The sequence below is a fragment of the Culex quinquefasciatus genome, chromosome 2, assembly GCF_015732765.1.
Source record: "Culex quinquefasciatus strain JHB chromosome 2, VPISU_Cqui_1.0_pri_paternal, whole genome shotgun sequence".
Taxonomy (NCBI): Eukaryota; Metazoa; Arthropoda; class Insecta; order Diptera; family Culicidae; genus Culex; species Culex quinquefasciatus.
In genome coordinates, this window is record NC_051862.1 from 76871702 (window position 1) to 76890425 (window position 18724).

The window sequence follows — 18724 nt, forward strand, 5'->3', positions numbered from 1 at the left end:
AATCCAAAAAATGCATGCAATATGTAGGAGAACTGAACCGCACTAATTCTCCACACCAACCCCAGATATAAACATGCTTGAAGATCGAAAACCTTAAAAAATTTATTGTATTAAAAACCACGTCAATCGATTTTTCGCCAGAGGAAACCCGGCTATTCGAATCCTTAATTAGTAGCCTTTTAGCCATTACCAGTCGTCAGTTTTTTTTATTGCTACTCTTCTTGCCCACTTTTTGACACTCATTCAAAGTGTGCTTGCTGGTCTATTTTCCGCGTTCATTTAAATTACCGCCGTGAGACTGCGTTTTTCCTCATTCTGTCACTTTTGCTGTTGGTGACCGTGGAACTCATTATATTGAATCAAACCCGAAAAACGTTGTGGTTTTTCGGCTTCTGCACTTCTTCAAGTGAACAACGCCGCTACTCTGCTTTTGGCTGCTCGAGTTTTGAATGTCCACCAACAGTGAGCAGAGATAGAATGACAGCTGAATTACACCACCTCCCCTGAACCGTGCACTCGTGAGACGGATTGAGGTCTGGAGTCCAACTCGCTGGCCAAGTTAAAAACAGTGACTAATGAAAGCTAGGGAAACTTTCCGACAAAAACTGTCTGTTTTTGGGAAAAAATGCGCGCGCGGAATCTGGGTGACCACGAGAAGAGCTGAAGAGAAGTGCAATCTCAGAGGGGCCAGCCCAGCCTGAATTGTTGACCGAAATCATCATAGGAATGAAGCCCGGGTATTATTTATACTATTCATTTGAGGTTGGTGGTGCAGCGGTGAAATAAAAAAAAACATTTTTTGCATAGCGTGATGTAAAAGAAGAAGAGTGGTTACATTACCGTGGTCCATTTTAGAGCGAATCGGTTAAATTCTCTTTTTAATGGGATGTCAGTTTTTTGTGGTGGTATTCATTTCATGGAGTAGTAAAAAGAAAAATCTACAATACGTCGTGATCGTGCCATCTTGTCGTACATCGAAAGCCATTTTGTGCAGTTTCAATGCCTCACTTTTTTAACTTGACAGATCGCTTTTAGGCGTTCCGAAAGAAATGCGTTTTAATGGTTGACACTGAATAACCACAACCAACTGCACGTAATGTAAACAATAACAAACACGTTTTGTTTGGTTGACTTTTCTGTGCTTTGTCCCGGAGTTTGGTTAAATTTGGTTGCCGGAGTCCAGAGATATAATAACAAGTGTTCACGGTAGTTGGGCATGTACGTGTGTCAAACGCGTTCTGACCTGAAATCCCTTTGGCAAGTTGTCGCACGTACAGCAATTTTCAGGGTGTGTCAAGATGGTACGGCAAGATCGAAACTTCTTACATACAAATAGGTGAAGGTCAAAAGGGGGCGTTTTTTATTACGTAACGCAATTGGGGGGAAGGTGGTCGAAAGCTGTGTTACACTCCATACATTTTTAAAAAATATGAATAAAAGTTAAATCGTGCTATCTTAACACTTCCTGCAAGTGCGACAACTTGCCAACTTGAATGTTTGGTCATAGGGCGGTTTGTCAATACTGCATGCACACTAGTGTGCCAGAAAAAAAAACCCGTGCTCCACAAGCAAAAAAACATTTTTTTTTGGTTATTTTAACCCTCTACAACTCAACCCCGCCTCTAGGCAGGCTTCGATCTAAACATTCGCCAAAAATCAATTTTTCAATCAATTTTTGATCTGTAAAAAGCATTGGAATTAAAAACTCTTAAAATTTAAGAAAATTATAAGGTTGGACATGTGACTTTGCCAATGTTTTTAAAAATGACAAATTGTTTGTGTAAAATTTTGCTGTGTTTTTCCCTAACATTTTTTATATTATACGTTAAAATAAGTTGGCAGTAATTTTTGTAGTGTACCAGACTATGCCTTTCAGCATTTTACTCTACCACTACCAACTTGTGCTAACCTCGGTGAGTCGCTTGGAATTCGCGCGATCGGACTTAGTGGAGTAGGTTTAATTTGTCTTTCATCATTGATTAGTGCGCTGACCACCGGGACGCGTTGTCTTGTTTTTGCATGCTCATTTTCATTTCTTTTGTGTCGCTGTGATTCGTATGGAGTGAGTGATTGTGGTAATCGAATAATAGCATCAGTGGGGATGCGAAATCGTGATTATGCAGGTTATTTTTTTTTGTGTGCTTTTGTGTCGCTGTTCGTTAGGGGTGAGTGATTGTAGTGATCGAATAATAGCATGACTTACTGAATTATTTGTGTCTTGAGCGTAATTTTCGTTGAGTAATTGGTGTTTTTTTTTGTGATTTTTTTTGTGATATTTTTTTTGAGATCTTAATTAATTGTTTTGTGATTTTCAAAGCCCTTCCTATATCATCGTTGCTCGGAAGGCTCGCCGACGGGTCTGTTATGAAAGTCCTCTCCATAGCATCGTAGCTCGGGAGGCATCGAAAAGCCAATACCTTATCCTACTAACCCAAAAAAAATAATAATCACGTGATGCTTGAAGGAGATGCTGTGGATTCAACGGTCTCAAGCGGTATCAACAAGTATATAGCGAAAAACTGTGTGCTTGATGAGTCTGCAACTTCAACTATCGGACTAACATTCCTCCCTTTCGTTGAACTGCAGGCTTCTTGGGAGGGCGCCGGTATTGACTAATAAAGTAGGGATCTTCAGAGGTTAAACAGTTAACGGATGGTTGGCTCCCACTGATCATTTTTGATTCATTGTTTAACTTCAGCTGATCTGTCAATAACGGAGTAGCAGCTCATTGGCAGTCAACCATGCTCATGCTAGGTTTAATTTATCTTTCATCATTAAAATTTCAAATAAAATGTTCAATACAATTCTACAGTTATTTTTTGAAAAGGTTAAAAATGTCATTTTAACGGGTAAAATGCCGGTTCCAGGTACCTCGGGAGAATCTGGAATATTGGCAACCACGCAGTTATTAAAGGATTTTCTATTTTATTTATTTATTTTATTTTATTATTATTTTTTGAGTTAAATTGATTGGCTGTGACCGGGCCTGCTGCTCCGGCTTTGAAGTTCTAAAGAGATTTAACGCTTTTTTGCCTTCCTCAGCTTACATGCTATAAAATCACTCGAAAAATGAAATTCTTAATTTGACCTCCTCGACCCACCTTCATGCATACATATCGACTCAGAATCAAATCCTGAGCAAATGTCTGTGTGTGTGGTGGGATGTTAAAAAAAATTTGCACTGGATTATCTCGGCACTGGCTGATCCGATTTGAACCGTTTTGGTCTCGATCCGTCTTAGGGTCCCATAAGTCGCTATTGAAAATTATAAAGTTTAGTTAAGTACTTCAAAAGTTATGCAAAACAACGATTTTTACAAAAGTCCGGAAGATTGTAAAAAGGATGGTTTTTTGTAAGAAACCCCGTCATGTTATACATTTTTAGAAAGGCATTTGAAAGACCTTTCCAACGTGTTCTATAGATTGCAGATCAACCCTATCAAAAGTTATAAACACATAAGTGCCCTGAATTTTGAAGTTCTGACTACCCAATCTGATGGAATTAATATCTAATCAAGTTGATAGAACACTGAAAGGTCCGCCCTTTTGTATCTATTTTGGATAGCATTACTCTCTAAATGTGAGGAAGGCACCAACCACCTAATGCGTCCATCCCGGGAATTCCCGGGATTTTTCCAAAATCGGAAATTCCCGGATGCCGGGAATTTTTAAAATTTGTCCCAGGAATTCCCGAAATTGAAAAAAATACAAATTTTTGTCTGGAAATTCAGATTTGGTTTAAGGAAGTAGATGATAATTTGAATGCATAGTAATCGATAAGAATTTTAATTCATTAAACTTTGTTTTTTTTTAGCATATATCAGCATTAATTTGGCTTTTTAGGGAAAATTGTTAAAATTTCGGTTACAGATCCGCTAAATGCCGAGCGCTATAAATATTTTCAATTTAATTTTATTTATATTTAAAAGGGTTGGGAATCATATTTACATATATTTAGGATTTTAAATTTGAAAAAAATATCTTTTTTAATTATTTAAATCGCCGCAATCAGGACAAATGTAAGCTAAATTCATTACATTAAAACAGGAACAGAACAAAAAATTAGTTCACCGATTTCCGACTTTATTGTTTTAAAATATTCTGTAACTAATAGATAATTTGTAAAATATTTTTTCATAAAAGGTGAAATTCAAAAAGTATCTAAAATTTTACATTAACTTGTATAATTTTATTTGTTTTCGCTTTTTGTTTTTTAGACATTTTCAAAGAAATTTTTCCAGTCATGTCATATAAAAATATATAAAAGAAATATCTTTTATTTTATTTGAATCACATTGGATTTCATTTAAAATCCAAAGCACAATAAGGAGCATCAAAAATCATTTTTTAATTTCTTTTAAGCTTTTAAAAAACTATCGTCCTTGTTAAGTGTAGATTATCACCCATTAATATTATTGAGCTAATTCTATGATTTAAAGCTTGAAAAACATAATAAATATAGATAAAACAAAGATTTTATGACTGTTTCAAAAATATCCCGGGAATTCCCGCGATTCCAAATATATTTTTCCCGTTTCCCGGGAAATTCAAAACCCGGGAAAATTGAACGGCCTACAACCACCTTAGGTGGATTAAGGGGTTACAGACATGTAGAAAATCACAAAATTTCATATTACGCAAAATTTATTAAATCATCTTAAAAGAAGATTTTCAATCACTTCTGAAAGTTACACACGATTTAGGCAGAAAAAATGTCCATGCGCAAAGCGAACTGTCAAACTTTGCGAGCGTTTTTCTCTTAACACCGAGTTGATTTACGGGTGCCACGATATCTCGAGATGGGAAAAAACAAATTGGCTGAAACTTTGGGTGAAAACTCGCAAGACATATCCCGTGTGCATGACAAAGCCCGATTTTGAAATTTTGCATTTTTTTTTTCTTTTTTTTTTTTTTTTTTGGGAGGGTGGTCCAGCCGCACATCGTTGATGTTGAAACCTCTAAACTGGGCCCTCGTCCTGTCACGTCCGTCAGTAGTCTTGTCGTACATTACAACTAGAATCAGATCTGCCAATGAATTAGTACACTTCGACCAAATAAACACTGACGCTGTATGGATCTGACTCTAGAATAAATGTACAGTTGTGTGTTATTCATAAGTCCAACTTATTCAATTATTCATTTAAGTCCAAATATTCATTTGCTAACTACTTTGGATTGAAAATATAAATTTTAATCTAAAATCCTCTAAACTTAATGTTCAAAACTAAACGTTCCTTTAACTGTTGTAATACTACTTCTATCAAAAAACAATAAAAATTGTGAACTGATATACAAATAGGATAGAAATCGCGATTTGAAAAAGAAATGACCATTTACGTCAAAAGATCCGTAGTTCCTCGATTCGCAACAATGGTCGATACAACCATAATCCGAAAACCGTTAGTTCAACAGATCAACGGATTTTGTCCGATATCATTACATTATTGATTGATCGAGACTCTATGAACAATTTGACATAAACGAATGCCTAGTATTCTAAATCAATCAAAGTTTAATGACAGCATTACTCTAACTTAACAATTGCAACTAAATTTATCATCAAATAGATTTGGAAAGCATACAGATTTATTTTAAATGCTAATGCTAAGCAACAAATCAATTGTACTATCCTAAAGTCCCACCTAAATCCCACATTGTGATAGTGAAAAAGTCACAGAAGCAGCGGTGTCTTGTGCAATTGTGATATTTTCACTATCGGAGAACTACCTTGTTCACGAAGACAGCTTATCGGTCAACGCTTAAGCCCTGGGGCTGCGACAAAGCGAGTTCTCGTAGCATGAAGTGGTGTCCATAGTGCTTATAAAAAAGAATATATACCCAAATTTTAACTAATGCACTAGGATCAAATCATGCCCCTTGACTTTACAAGGCCCAGGGACCTATGATGTATTCCAAATTTAAAGGAAATAAAAAAAAATACTAGAGAGCAAAAGATGAAAACTAACTGCCGACCTGTCGCGTCTGTCAGTAGTCCTGTCGTACATTACAAATAGAAACAGACACTTCGACCAAATCAACTAATAATTTAATTCCAATTATTCATCTACGGAAACCTAACTAACTTTAATCAACAACTGCCTGAATGTAAATTTAATCTCAAATCCTCAAATGTTTTATTACAACGCCAAATAAGGTAAAGGACCTTTTTAAACCAGCCTTGCCGCTTCCAAAAACCAATAAACATAAATGAACAGTTCATAAGTTGAACACTCGTCATTAAGACGACTATTTCGTGCATTCCAGTTCATTAGGGCACACAAGCTTTGCAAACAAGAGTGTATCTCTATAATACCTTATGTAAACTGTCATTTAAGTGAAGGAGACACACTCTTGTTCACAAAACCCATGCGCCCTTTTGAAATGTTAGGCTCCATTTGATCGTCAAGGCTCCAGTAGACCCTCGATTCGCAACAATGGTAGATACAACCATAATCCGTCAACCGTTAGTTCAACAGATTAACGAATTTTGTCCGATGTCATTACATTATTGATTGACCGAGACTCTATGGAAATTTTGACATATCAAAACAATACACAGCTTATAATATACTTATATATCTATGTTTTCTGCAGCCCTACCAGGCCTAGAAGAGGCATCTGTTTATTGTGAGTAAGCGCTTGTTTTCAGAGTTCATTTTTTCAATTTAAAAGGGAGGGGAGACTATTTGCTTCAATGAACTCCTACTTAAGCCCTGGGACCATCTCTAACACTGATCACTCCTAGCTAGGAATTTACACCTAGACACAATGTAGAGATCCGATCGCAAGAAGTGTTGGCCGGATAATTGGGTAATATTATCAATATTTAATTTTATAATTGAGCCAACCCGCTAGCGGCGACAAGATCCTTACTCATGCCCAAGGGAAATTTTGCATTTTTTTTTTCTAAACACAAAAATCGAAAAGTTTCGATTTTTTTATATGAAAAACATAAGAATATTTTTATCTTTTTTTTAAATAAACTTTTTGAAAATCGGCCTTCGTCATGCACACAGGACCGGTTTAACGAGTCTTCACCAACATTTTGAGCTGATTTGGTCAAGGCAGTGTTAAGATATCGTGGTACCCGTTTTTTGAAATTGCTAACTAGTTGAAAATGTATATTTAAATGTCCCGTCAACAGATTAAAGTTAGAGTGTGTGCTCAAACCAACTTCTGACATTTTTGCCGATTCACATGTATGTAACCCCTTAAGGAACCTTTTTTATGTTTTTTGTGTCATATAGTTTCTTAGCGATTTTTTTTAATTATTTTACAATAAAGGCTTCATAGTAGGTAGATATATGAAAACAAATTTCCAACCTCAAGCTATCCTTTTCGGGTGATTCAACAATCATTTTCTAACGAGAAAGACAACAATATTGCACCTCCAAAATTGAACACAATCAATCGATTTCTGCTTCGAGGGCCCAATCAGACGGGTGGCAATAAAACACACTAGCTATTATAGAGACATCAAACTCCCACTCCTATCAACCGGACCACTAGGTAGAGAAGAAGATACACGTACCACATATTCCTGACAGCGGCAGCAGCAGCTCCGGCACCGTTCTGCGTTCCGATCCCCGGCGTTGCTGTTGCGTTCGTGGCCGCCACCGCTGCAATCGTCGTCGCTGCTATTTTGTTCTTGCTTTCTTTCTTCCTTTTTTTTAGTATTTACTCAATAACTTTACTTTATTTTTCTTCTACTTTTTCTGCGCTCGCTGCTGACAACGACAACGTTGACGCCGCCGGTTCTGCTGAATGAGAACGAGGGAGGCCACCAGATGGTGTGTTAGCAATGTTGTTGTTGTTGTTAATGGTGTGTTGTTGCTTCCTCACACAGACACATGTGAACGCAACACTAAATTTGGGAACCCCCACACACAAATACACATTGAACACCTTTGCTTCCAGTAGGAATTGGCAAAACACACTGCTGCTCACTTTCCTGTTTGGCAAACCCAAATTATTATTTTTTCTTCCTTCTCTTTTCGCTTCTCTTCTTCTTTCTCTATTTTTTCGCAATCTGTCGATTTGCCGTTTTTGCTGATTGCCACTCTCTTCTTCTTTCTTGCTAATCTTTCACTTCTTTTCCCTTCTTCCGATTCCCCCAACAACAACAACAACAACCACAACAAAAACAACTTTGACAACCTTTCTTTCTTCCTGGTACCCTTCCCGTACGTGTATGTGTGTGCGTACGTATGTGTGTATGGGTGTGATCCGCTCTCCCGCTCCCGCACACTATCCAACCCTCTCAATTTTGCACGACGTAAAGCACCATGTTTTCCGCGGACCGAAGGATCAAACTCGCGATCCTGTTATTCTTTGGGACACTTTTTTTTCTTCTCCAAAACATCAGGGGGGGCCATTCGTAGTCACCGTCACAGGCACGAAGCTTAACGCTAAAAAAAAACACGCCGGAAAACTTTGAGTCACGCACAGAACGCACACCCTGGCGCGGTTGGGCGGAGGCCGGACTTTTTATGAGGGAGGATTTTTGCTCCTTTTGCACACACAACCAGTCAGTCAGCCAGCCAGCCAGCAGCAGAGCAAAGGAGGCGCTATGAATGAAGTTGTGAAGCAGCAGTCCCTTTGTGTAAATATATGGGTTTTGCAAGGGAGTAGTTGTGTGATTCTGGTGTATGTTGTGATGATTTCTGTTTGTCGGTCGTTGTGACATGGTGTTGTTGATGGGCAGAGGTGTTTTGCACACGGCGGGTCCTAATTAGGAGGTTGTTGCAGGAAAGGTAAAAATTGTTACTCTTATCCCAATGCGATCGCCGAACATCAGAAAAAAGTCAATCCTTGAAATAATACAGAAAGACACTGCCTTTATTTGACATTAGGTATTCATAGACCCTTATCTGGGATTTCCAACACCTTCTCCTCATTTCTGGAGTTTTTTTTTGAAAAGGTCCAATAAAGCAAATTTTCAATTTTTGCTTTTTGGGTGTTTTTTAATACCCCTGACTCAAGGCGGTTTCAAAAACACCCAAAAAGCAAAAACTGCAAATTTGGTTTATTGAACTTTTTTTTTTTAAACTCCAGATTTCATTTAGGCATTTTTAACACCCTTGTCAGAAAGTAATATACGACCACAAAGAGTGATTTTACCCGTTGCGAATCTAAACAATACCTTCTGTGTCGCATAATTACGAACTATGCTCGCTATCAAACAGAGTATGTTAAAAGTGCAAAAAGAAGGGTATATTCTAGGGATGCGGTCAGATATATTATATCCGGATAATTATTTGCTATTCTGATATTTCTTTAACTAAATCAGAAAATATGGGAAAGGGACCATCCCACTATGGGCCATCTCCATACAAACAGGCGGCCAAATTATTTTTTTGCTTTTTAAATGTTTTTTCATACAAATTTGGGTAATTGTATGGTATTGAAATCATATACGTCAATTTTTATGACTTTTCATGTTTTTCAATAGTGGATTGTTTATAATACATAGTCTTTTCAAACATTTGCAAGTGCAAAAGAATTGCGTATATATTTTATTGCAAGTTTATATTATTAAATTATGGATAAGTTAATACATCCCCACTTTAAGGACACAACCCCTCCCTCCACTTTCTTTCACCCCCCCCCCCCCCTCCCCGCCAACAATATTTTGTTAAGCGTAATAAATCCATTTAAAGTCAAATATTTATAATTTACTGCTGTGTGTTTCTTTTTGTGAGCCATGCCATATAACTTGAGACCCACCGCCCCCACCCTTACGGGCATAAATTGCGAAAACTTTAATTGTTAAATCAAATAACAGAAAAATTAATTTCATTCAAAATATTAATTATGAATAAAAACGATAAAATACAAAACATATTCTTACTAATCCTAATGTTCTTGTTCATGAAAATTCATTTGATTATAGAGTTTCTGACGGCTTCAGGATATGTTAAAGGTACTTTTATGATGTTTTGTACTAACCAACATAGAACTTAAATGTGGATCAGTTTCAAAATTTCAAAATTTTGCTGAATACTTTTTTCGGTATCAAACTGAGATTCTCCAGTTTCGCTTGAGAAACTTCGGTACGAATACCTTATTTTGACTAAGGTACTTAATTTTAAATGTAGGCAACAGAAAATTCCAATAAAGTCATTTCGAACTTCTTGAAACCAGGTATTGATTTTTGAAGCAACGATGCACACGAAGTAGGTAGCAAAGCAAATAAAAACGGGCGCATATGTAGATTGCAGCAAATTTTGATAAAACGTAAATGTTCAAAATGGCATATCTCCGAAAACGCAAAAAATCGCAGGCTGGAAATTTCAGCAATGTTAGATTATGATCAAATCTTTCAAGTGTAGTTTCATGTTTAGCATCGGTTAGCAAAAAAAGTACTCGATTAACAAACACAAAAAAAATAAGTTTTGTCAAAAAAGTGCTCCAGTTATTCGATGAAAACTTCAGTTTTTGGTTTGGAAACAACATTTTACCTATTAATAGTTTCAAAGCTTATCTCATTACCTTTCCAACGATGTATAATTGTCCTAATAAAATATTTAAAATGGCTGAGCTATGTTAAAATTAAACAATCAGCCTTTTTTACGAAAAACGCTAGTTTTTTACTCAATTTGTTGACTTTCAGCTTTCGTATCTCCGTAATGAACAAACTTAGAGCTTTGAAAATTTGGATTTTTCTTAGTTAGAATGTTTACTTTCGAGAAAAAAATACCAAAAAATATTTGGAGAAGGTCACTTTTTTGAAACTTGGCCACCCAATGTACCATAGTGATCCATAAACCAGGCGGACACTTAAAACAAATCTCAGATGCAAATTATTGTTACCGAAAGGTGGTGTTAATTGGGTCCTAAAATGAAGCATAGATTGCTGATATTATTGTTTACAGCGATAAAGCTTATTGTTCTGAGTACAATGACCCTTTGTACGACCACAAAGAGTTTAAAATGGATTTTTAAATCAATTTTGAAAAATTATCCTCGCGGTTATTTTTGACAGAAAAGAGCAATTCTCTACGGAATCGGTCTTTTTTCTTCAATTTTAATTTTCATTTTTGTGTCTTCGGCAAAGTTGTCGGTATGGATACGGACTACACTGGAAAAAATAATACACGGTAAAAAAAGTTTGGTGATTTTTTTATTTAACTTTTTATCACTAAAACTTGATTTGCAAAAAAACACTATTTTTATTTTTTTTTATGTAATTTAGAGGACATAAAATGCCAACTTTTCAGAAATTTTCAGGTTGTGCAAAAAATCATTGACCGAGTTATGAATTTTTTAATCAATTCTGATTTTTTCAAAAAAACGAAATTTTGGTCGCAAAAATTTTTCAACTTCATTTTTTGATGTAAAATCAAATTTGCAATCAAAAAGTACTCTACTGAAATTTTGATAAAGTGCACCGTTTTCAAGTTAAATCCATATTTAGGTGACTTTTTTAAAAATAGTCGAAGTTTTTCATTTTTTTAAATTAGTGCACATGTTTGCCGACTTTTGTCAAAAATATTTTTGAAAAGCTGAGAAAATTCTCTATATTTTGCTTATTCAGACTTTGTTGATACGACCTTTAGTTGCTGAGATATTGCAATGCAAAGGTTTAAAAACAGTAAAATTGATGTTTTCTAAGTCCCACCATTTTTCAATGTCGATATCTCAGCAACTAATGGTCCGATTTTCAATGTTAAAATATCAAATATTTGTAAAAATTTGCGATCTTTTCGAAAACAATATTTTCAAAATTTTCAAATCAAGACTAACATTTTAAAAGGGCTTAATATTGAATGTTTGGCCCTTTTGAAATGTTAGTCTTGATTTGAAAATTTTGAAAATATTGTTTTCGAAAGATCAAAAGTCTAAGGGGTGTCATGCTAATTTTTGCTATTATTCTGATATTTAAAAACGCTTTTATTATTATTGTTATTATTGCTATAAATAATAGAGGAATGCGTTGTACCATAGAATAGCATTACAGGCCTGTATCACGCTCTAGGGGGTGTTACAACGGCCAATTCAATATTCTTAGACAATTCAATTGCTGCCCGGTACAAACAAAAATATCTAAGAACGTAAATTTCCACATTGTGCACCAAGACAACTAATATGCGTTGTAACACCTGTTTATGTAATTTATAATGCTTTAGTTTACTATTCGTGATCTCTTAAAAAATAAAATAGTCTCATGGATAATTGAAGAACTGAATTTTGTATCATATAATTTTTAATATTATATTTAATAGGGGGGGAGCTTCAACATTGGTCCGAAAAATCAGGGGACAAAACTAATATTTTTTCAAAAAACTTTAAAATGTTAATGAAAATAGAAGTTAAATCTACTGATAACAACACACAATGCATTTTTCTGCAATGCTAATCATATTTAGCGTGTTTGGGCGGAATAAACAATATTTTAAATTTTTATGAAATTTCAATGTTAAGCACCGCAAAAACTTTTTGTTTTATTTTTGCAAAAAAAAACAAAATTTTCGCCAATATTTAGATATTTTGGAAACTAAACAACAGGACAGGCGTGAAATGCTTTTTAAAACACTTTTTTTCATTCAATTGTTGAAACTTTGGCTCGTAAATTAAATTTATAAACATTTTTATTTTTTGACAGTTGGCCTAAATCCATTCTAAACCCAAAACCAAAGGTGGCCCATTCTAATTCTCTTTCAGTTTAATTCTTAGTATTTTGCAGAAGGTTGACGAAGAATCCAAGCTTAACATTTCATTAGGGCACAAAACTCGAGAAAATCGCTTACAAAAAGTGGACATCTTGTTTTAATTCTTTTTTTAGAAAAGAAACTTGAGCGGTGGTATTTTTACTGATTAAATGATAAAACACATCTTTATCCTCAACTCTGCTTTAATGCTTCTTAATTTATGTTGATTTTTGTAATAAAAATAATAATTTAAAAAACTACATTATTATACCCTTTAAAAATTTTTTTGAAAAGGTCCAATAAACCAAATTTCCAGTTTTTGCTTTTTGGGTGTTTTTTTTTACCACCATGAATCAGGGCACGGGATTGAAACTCGTCTGAAAAACCTGTATCATTTTCTCATTCGAAACAGTGGCGCCACGTGGTGGTAGCTGCCCTGTTTATTACACTGTGAAATTATCCATGGCCAATCCAAGGAACCAGAAGGTGACAACAGAAATGTCCGTCCAAAAGGGGTTCTGCAAAAAAACTTATTATTTTTAACAAATTTTCGAACAAATCAGCAACGAATTACAAGTTTGACAGTTGAACTACACTTAAATGTTGGTTTTGTTATTTGTTTTTGCAAAACCGCATATTTTTTAACGAAAGTGCCAAAATATTCGTAATCACCTTTTGCCTCTTGGTGGCGCTTTGTGTTAGTATGTGTGTGGTCGATGTTTGCGGACGTGCACGCAGAACACAGAACAGTGAGAAATAGCAAAAATGCCTCACTCCTTCTGCTACAAGTCGCCATATTGAAATTGCTTGAAGATTCATACCCGTGATCAGGGGTATTAAAACACCCAAAAAGCAAAAACGGAAAATTTGGTCTATTGGACCTTTTCAACAAAAAAACTCCAGAACTGTAGTCATAACGGGCCCTCTCTAAATGCAATTTCGAAGGAAACTGAAAGGGCACTAAAGCGCTGTCATCTGATTGTTGTTTTGAATGATGTTCATGGGCCCTTTTATTCAGTTAGAAATAATGAGGAATTCAGAGGTAATTTTGATTATTGGTGAAGTTTTGTGACAGAAAGATGTAGACAAGGTATGTGATAGGGGAAAGCTACACATTTTCAGCCTAATAAGCGTTCTTGTTTGAATGATGCTGGATAATCTGAAGTGTTCCTTGAAATTTACTAAAACCAAGTACACCAAGGAGTAGAACAGGGGTGACCAAAGTATGTAAAGTGATTTTAAACTTTTCAAAATTAAGGTTTTTTTTAACTGTTTTATGCTTATCTTTTTTTATTTCTTGTTGAAAAAAAACCGCCCGCCCGTGTGGATCAATCGGACCGCGCACTGGACTCACAATTCAGAGGTCGCCGGTTCGAATCCCGCGGCGGGCGCTCTAAAATTCTTTGTGTAAATATGGGTATTCGGCGCCGTCGCTCCGTGCCATACTTTCATACACTTGGTGGCAATGGTGGCCGACAGCTATAAAGTCAACTTCGTTTTTTGAAAAAAAAACTAATGATTTATTAAAATGTTGATCCCTATTTTAGGACACAGTTTCAATGTGAAAAAAAATAAGTAAATATCGTCAAAACTTTCATCAAACATTTTTGGAAATTCAGGCTTTCAGGATTAAGGCAGACAAAACATTGAAATTTGAGGAATTAGGCTGTTACAAGTTTTTACCAAAGCTTTTTTTGACAACTTTCCCCTACCCCCATTATTAAAAATTATCTCGGAAAATCATGGGCAAAAATCGTTTTTTTCAAAAAACTTAAAAAAAATCTATTTTAGTGCAATCAGCATAATCAATTATAAAAGAATTCCTCTGCGTTTGATATCATTTTGGACATGTTCTGGTTTATTCAAAAATAATAAGAATTTTAGAGAATTTTCGATGAATAAATTATTTTTAGCTAGAAGGTTTTTTTTTATGTCGAATCTCACATTTTTTTGAAAATAATGATGGCAATCGAACTCTACGGGTTCAACACGTTTTTAAACATTATTTTTGTTGAAATGTTGAAATTCTGACTCTCAACGATTGTTTATTAGTTTATTAATCTAAAGATAAGATTACGCCGTTCCATAAATTATGCAGGCCACTTTTGAAATATAAAAACAAAACTTTTAAAATTTATTAAAACGTTAAAAGTACAAAAAAGTTAAAAAAGGCACATTTAGCTGAAAACTTTTATCCAAAGACCTTTAACAATAAAATCAACAATACCTATAGAAAATTGCCATTTTAACAATTTTCTAGTCTTTTAAATTAAAATTACGCAATATATTTTTGAAAACATCTTATTTTTTAATATGGCCCCGAGCTCATTTGAGCCCAGGCCATGAATACTGTGTTTTGATATGCAAGCAATACAAGAAATATCAGAAAATCAGTTGGCATTGTAATCTTTTGTCGTTGAAATTACACGGTTTGGTATGGTTATGATCTTCCACATAAGTGATTTTTTTATGATTTCGTGGTACCAAGTCAAATGCCCGTTTTACTCCACTTTCTTTTGTCGAGCCAGGCTCATATTTTGTTAGAGTTTATCTCACATATAGACAAGATAACGCTGAAAGTATCTTCCAAATCTTGAATACGTAATTTATGAAAAGGTCTAAAAACAGTCTAATTTTCCATATTTAGACCAAATTATAATTTTTTTTATTGAAAAAATCAGAAAACATAGCAAAAGTTTAAATTTTTAATTGAAAATCGAATCAATCAAAAGTTTGAAACTAATTTGAACTTATTATGTAGTGTGATAGTGGGTGCAAAATTTGAGATCCTATTGATATGAAATAAAAAAAAACTTAATTATTTCTCATACTACGCATTTTAAGCTAAGTCTTTCCAACAACAACCTCCACACCGGGACACACCGTTCGTTCGCCCTGTACCCTCATCCGTGTCGCCGTGTGCCACACACCAACGATGCAATTTTTGTACTTTGCGGCTGTTTCTGCTGTTGGGTGTACCTTCTCTGGAATATTGTTTTAAGTTTGTATGCGTGTTGCTGCTGCTGCTGGCTCGATCTCTGGGTTGCAGAGGGAACAAAAATGAAAGAACCACACACACGGGAGGTTTTTCCCTGTCTTTCCTTCTCTCTGTCCTTGTCCTCTCCAGCACCAATTTGGCCAGCGATTCCAGGTTGTGCGTGTGTGCGGGTGGGGGGGGGATGTGCAACCAAGATGTTCCGATTTTATTCCTTTCTTCTGGATTTGTTGGAATGACTTCTTTATTTTTGCACTTTTAAAATTCCGACAGGAACTTTGAACCCAATTTTTGGCGGAGATTATCTTCACGGTTCTACAAACTTGCTTTTTTCGCAACACAATGGCCACAACATCTTTGGCCGCCGCCACAGAGTATGAATTATTAATGGCCGTTTTCCGGCCCACAAGGCAACACTTTCGCCGTCCAGCCAGAATAAACAGGGCAGCGGCCAATCCCCGATCGAATCCCCCAAACCTTTCCGGAACGGCCCTTCCCGAAACCGACCCTTTTTCCTTCTGCAGCTTTTTTCTTCTTCTTCGGTGGCCAGCAGATTTGCCTCTTCTTCTTGCACTCCACTTTTCGGTTCACCCGCGACGACGACAACCAAGAACAAGAAGACCTCCTCCTCCTCCGCCAACCTTCTGCTCCGGGAGGGCCAACCGGGAAGAAGAAAAGCAGGCCGTGAAATGTCTCCTCTTTTTTTCCTGCACTAGACACTTTTCCTCCCCGAAAATACCCCCAGAACTTACGGAACAACCCCGAATCGACAAGCTTCTTTTCCTTCCGAATTTGTTTGCCACAAAAACGCTGAATGAATTTCGGCTGAAAACTGCGCCCCGTTTTCAAACACAATACCATTCACAGAGAGTGAAGGAAAAAAAAACTTGACACACGCCAGAAGGGAAGAATGGAAGCAAAACTACAGCTCGCGCTTCGACATCGCCGCGACGACTGACTGAACTCTGCGTGTGCCTGCTGCTGGAGAGGAGAGAGCAAAAGGGAATAAACTCGCTGAGCTGAGCAAGGTGTTACGATTTGAAAGGTGGCGAAAAAGAAGTTCGTGGTTCTGCAGAAAAAACAAAACTTTGCAGGCAAGGTCTAAGTTTGCAAAGAACTGCGTAAAACCTTCGGGAAGTCAAATTCGAATTTCGTTACTTTGAATGTCGTATGCTCACTAATTCGAACGTATTCGAATTAAAAAGCACTCAAACGTTAAAACTGAAAGAACTATTAGACTACGACAAACAAACAAACAAACTTTTTCACAGTTTGGCAGTTTGTCTGCATTTGTTTAGGGAAACGTCAGCCTGCATACATTTGGCTTTGTTTGCGAGTTTGGCAAACTGTCAAACATAAAAAAGTACGGGTTTGCTTGTTTGTTTGCCAAAATCTAATACTTCCCTTCTCTCCGCTTCGTGGTTTAATTCGTGCTTTTGGTAGCTGTCAGTCGTTTCAATAAAGCTTTATAGTCTAAAATTTACTAACACATAAAATAACACATAAAATCGGTTCTACCGTGAATCCCGTGAATCACTAAATTCACGGTTCTTTGAAGGATCGTCAAATCAAATCTAATTATTCGCTCTATAGCATTGTCTTGGCGTTCTCAATTGCGAGATTCCTACTCAAAACTATAGGTGTCCGAAGGTTTGATTGTTGAGGCAATTGCAAACCTCTTTTACACCTAAGCTCCCATCCACCCCGGGGTTCGAACTGACCGCCCTTGGATTGTTAGTCCAACTGCCTACCAGCGACTCCACCGAGGCAGGACCCATGGTGACGACTCCTACCCCTGGATTGAGCTAACGACCTAACTTCTCTTGGTTAGACGGAGGCCAACATTTACTTCCCTATCCGACAGAAGGCGTGGTCAGACAAATCTCGTCTCGAAAAATGCCACCGGGATGGTCTGGGATCGAACTCAAGCCGACTGGGTGAGAGGCAACACGCTTACTCCTACACCACGGTTTCTTGATAACGGAGGACCGTCATCTGGGGCAAATCGAGACTACAGTCTGAATAGGGCAGCAGGTTTTAGAACACTTAAACGCTTAAAATTTGGAACTCAATGCACTCAACTAATCAAATACATCCAAACAGAAGCATCCAAATCTAGCAAAACAATGCAAAAGGACCAAAGCCGAAGTGTAAACAAAGAGTCTATCCTGCTCATGTCAGTTGATGTTTACATTCGGAATGAGCAGGATAGACTCTTTGTTTACACTTCGGCTTCGGTCCTTTTGCATTGTTTTGCTAGAAATATTGTTAAATCTAAAAATCTAAAAATCTAAAAATCCAAAAATCTAAAAATCTAAAAATCCAAACATCTAAAAATCTAAAAATCTAAAATTTTCAAAATCTAAAACTCTAAAAATCTAAAGATTTGAAAATCTAAAAATCTAAAAATCTAAAAATCTAAAAATCTAAAAATCTAAAAATCTAAAAATCTAAATATCTAAAAATCTAAAAATCTAAAAATCTAAAAATCTAAAAATCTAAAAATCTAAAAATCTAAAAATCTAAGTATCTAAAAATCTAAAAATCTAAAAATTTAAAAATCTAAAAATCTAAAAATCAAAAATCTAAAAATCTAAAAATCTGAAAATCTAAAAATCTAAAAATTTAAATATCTAAAAATCTAAAAATCTAAAAATCTGAAAATCTAAGAATCTAAAAATCTAAAATTCTAAAAATCTAAAAATCTACAAATCTTAAAATATAAAAATCTAAAAGTCTAAAAATCTAAAATTCTAAAAATCTAAAAATCAAAAAATCTAAAAATCTAAAATCTAAAAATCGGAAATTTTCAAAATCGGAAATTTTCAAAATCTTAAAATATAATGTTTTGATTTTTGTGTTTTTGCATTATTTGAGTTATTTACTAGGTCATTTATATATTTCTATTGCAATTGGTATTTAATTTTTATTGATTTTTTTTAATTTTGTGTTTTCTTTTTTTTGCATTTTTGATTTTTTTGACACCCTAGGATTAACGTCGTCGGATTAACGATTTCGTCAGCTGATGCTGACCCTGGCTGACCTCAGACCAAGTACATGTCCGATTCACGTTATACACG

At 35.7% G+C, this 18724-nt stretch overlaps 1 protein-coding gene across 7 annotated transcripts in view; it reads right to left on the reverse strand.

The window, feature by feature from the left end:
* Nucleotides 1-16612, reverse strand: part of LOC6036733 (protein enabled) — a 57450-nt gene extending 40838 nt beyond the window's left edge. For 4 of the 7 annotated variants that reach the window (XM_038252067.1, XM_038252066.1, XM_038252065.1 and 1 more), the window contains exons 1-2: nt 16397-16612; nt 7531-7756 (exon numbers count right to left, since the gene is read on the reverse strand). In XM_038252067.1, the coding sequence (XP_038107995.1) occupies nt 7531-7535 (5 nt within the window). In that variant the 5' untranslated portion in view covers nt 7536-7756; nt 16397-16612. Of the gene's footprint in view, nt 1-7530; nt 7760-7904; nt 8408-16396 lie in introns of all 7 variants that reach the window. The other 3 variants (XM_038252064.1, XM_038252062.1, XM_038252063.1) reach the window with 3 other exon arrangements.
* Nucleotides 16613-18724: the final 2112 nt, after the last annotated feature.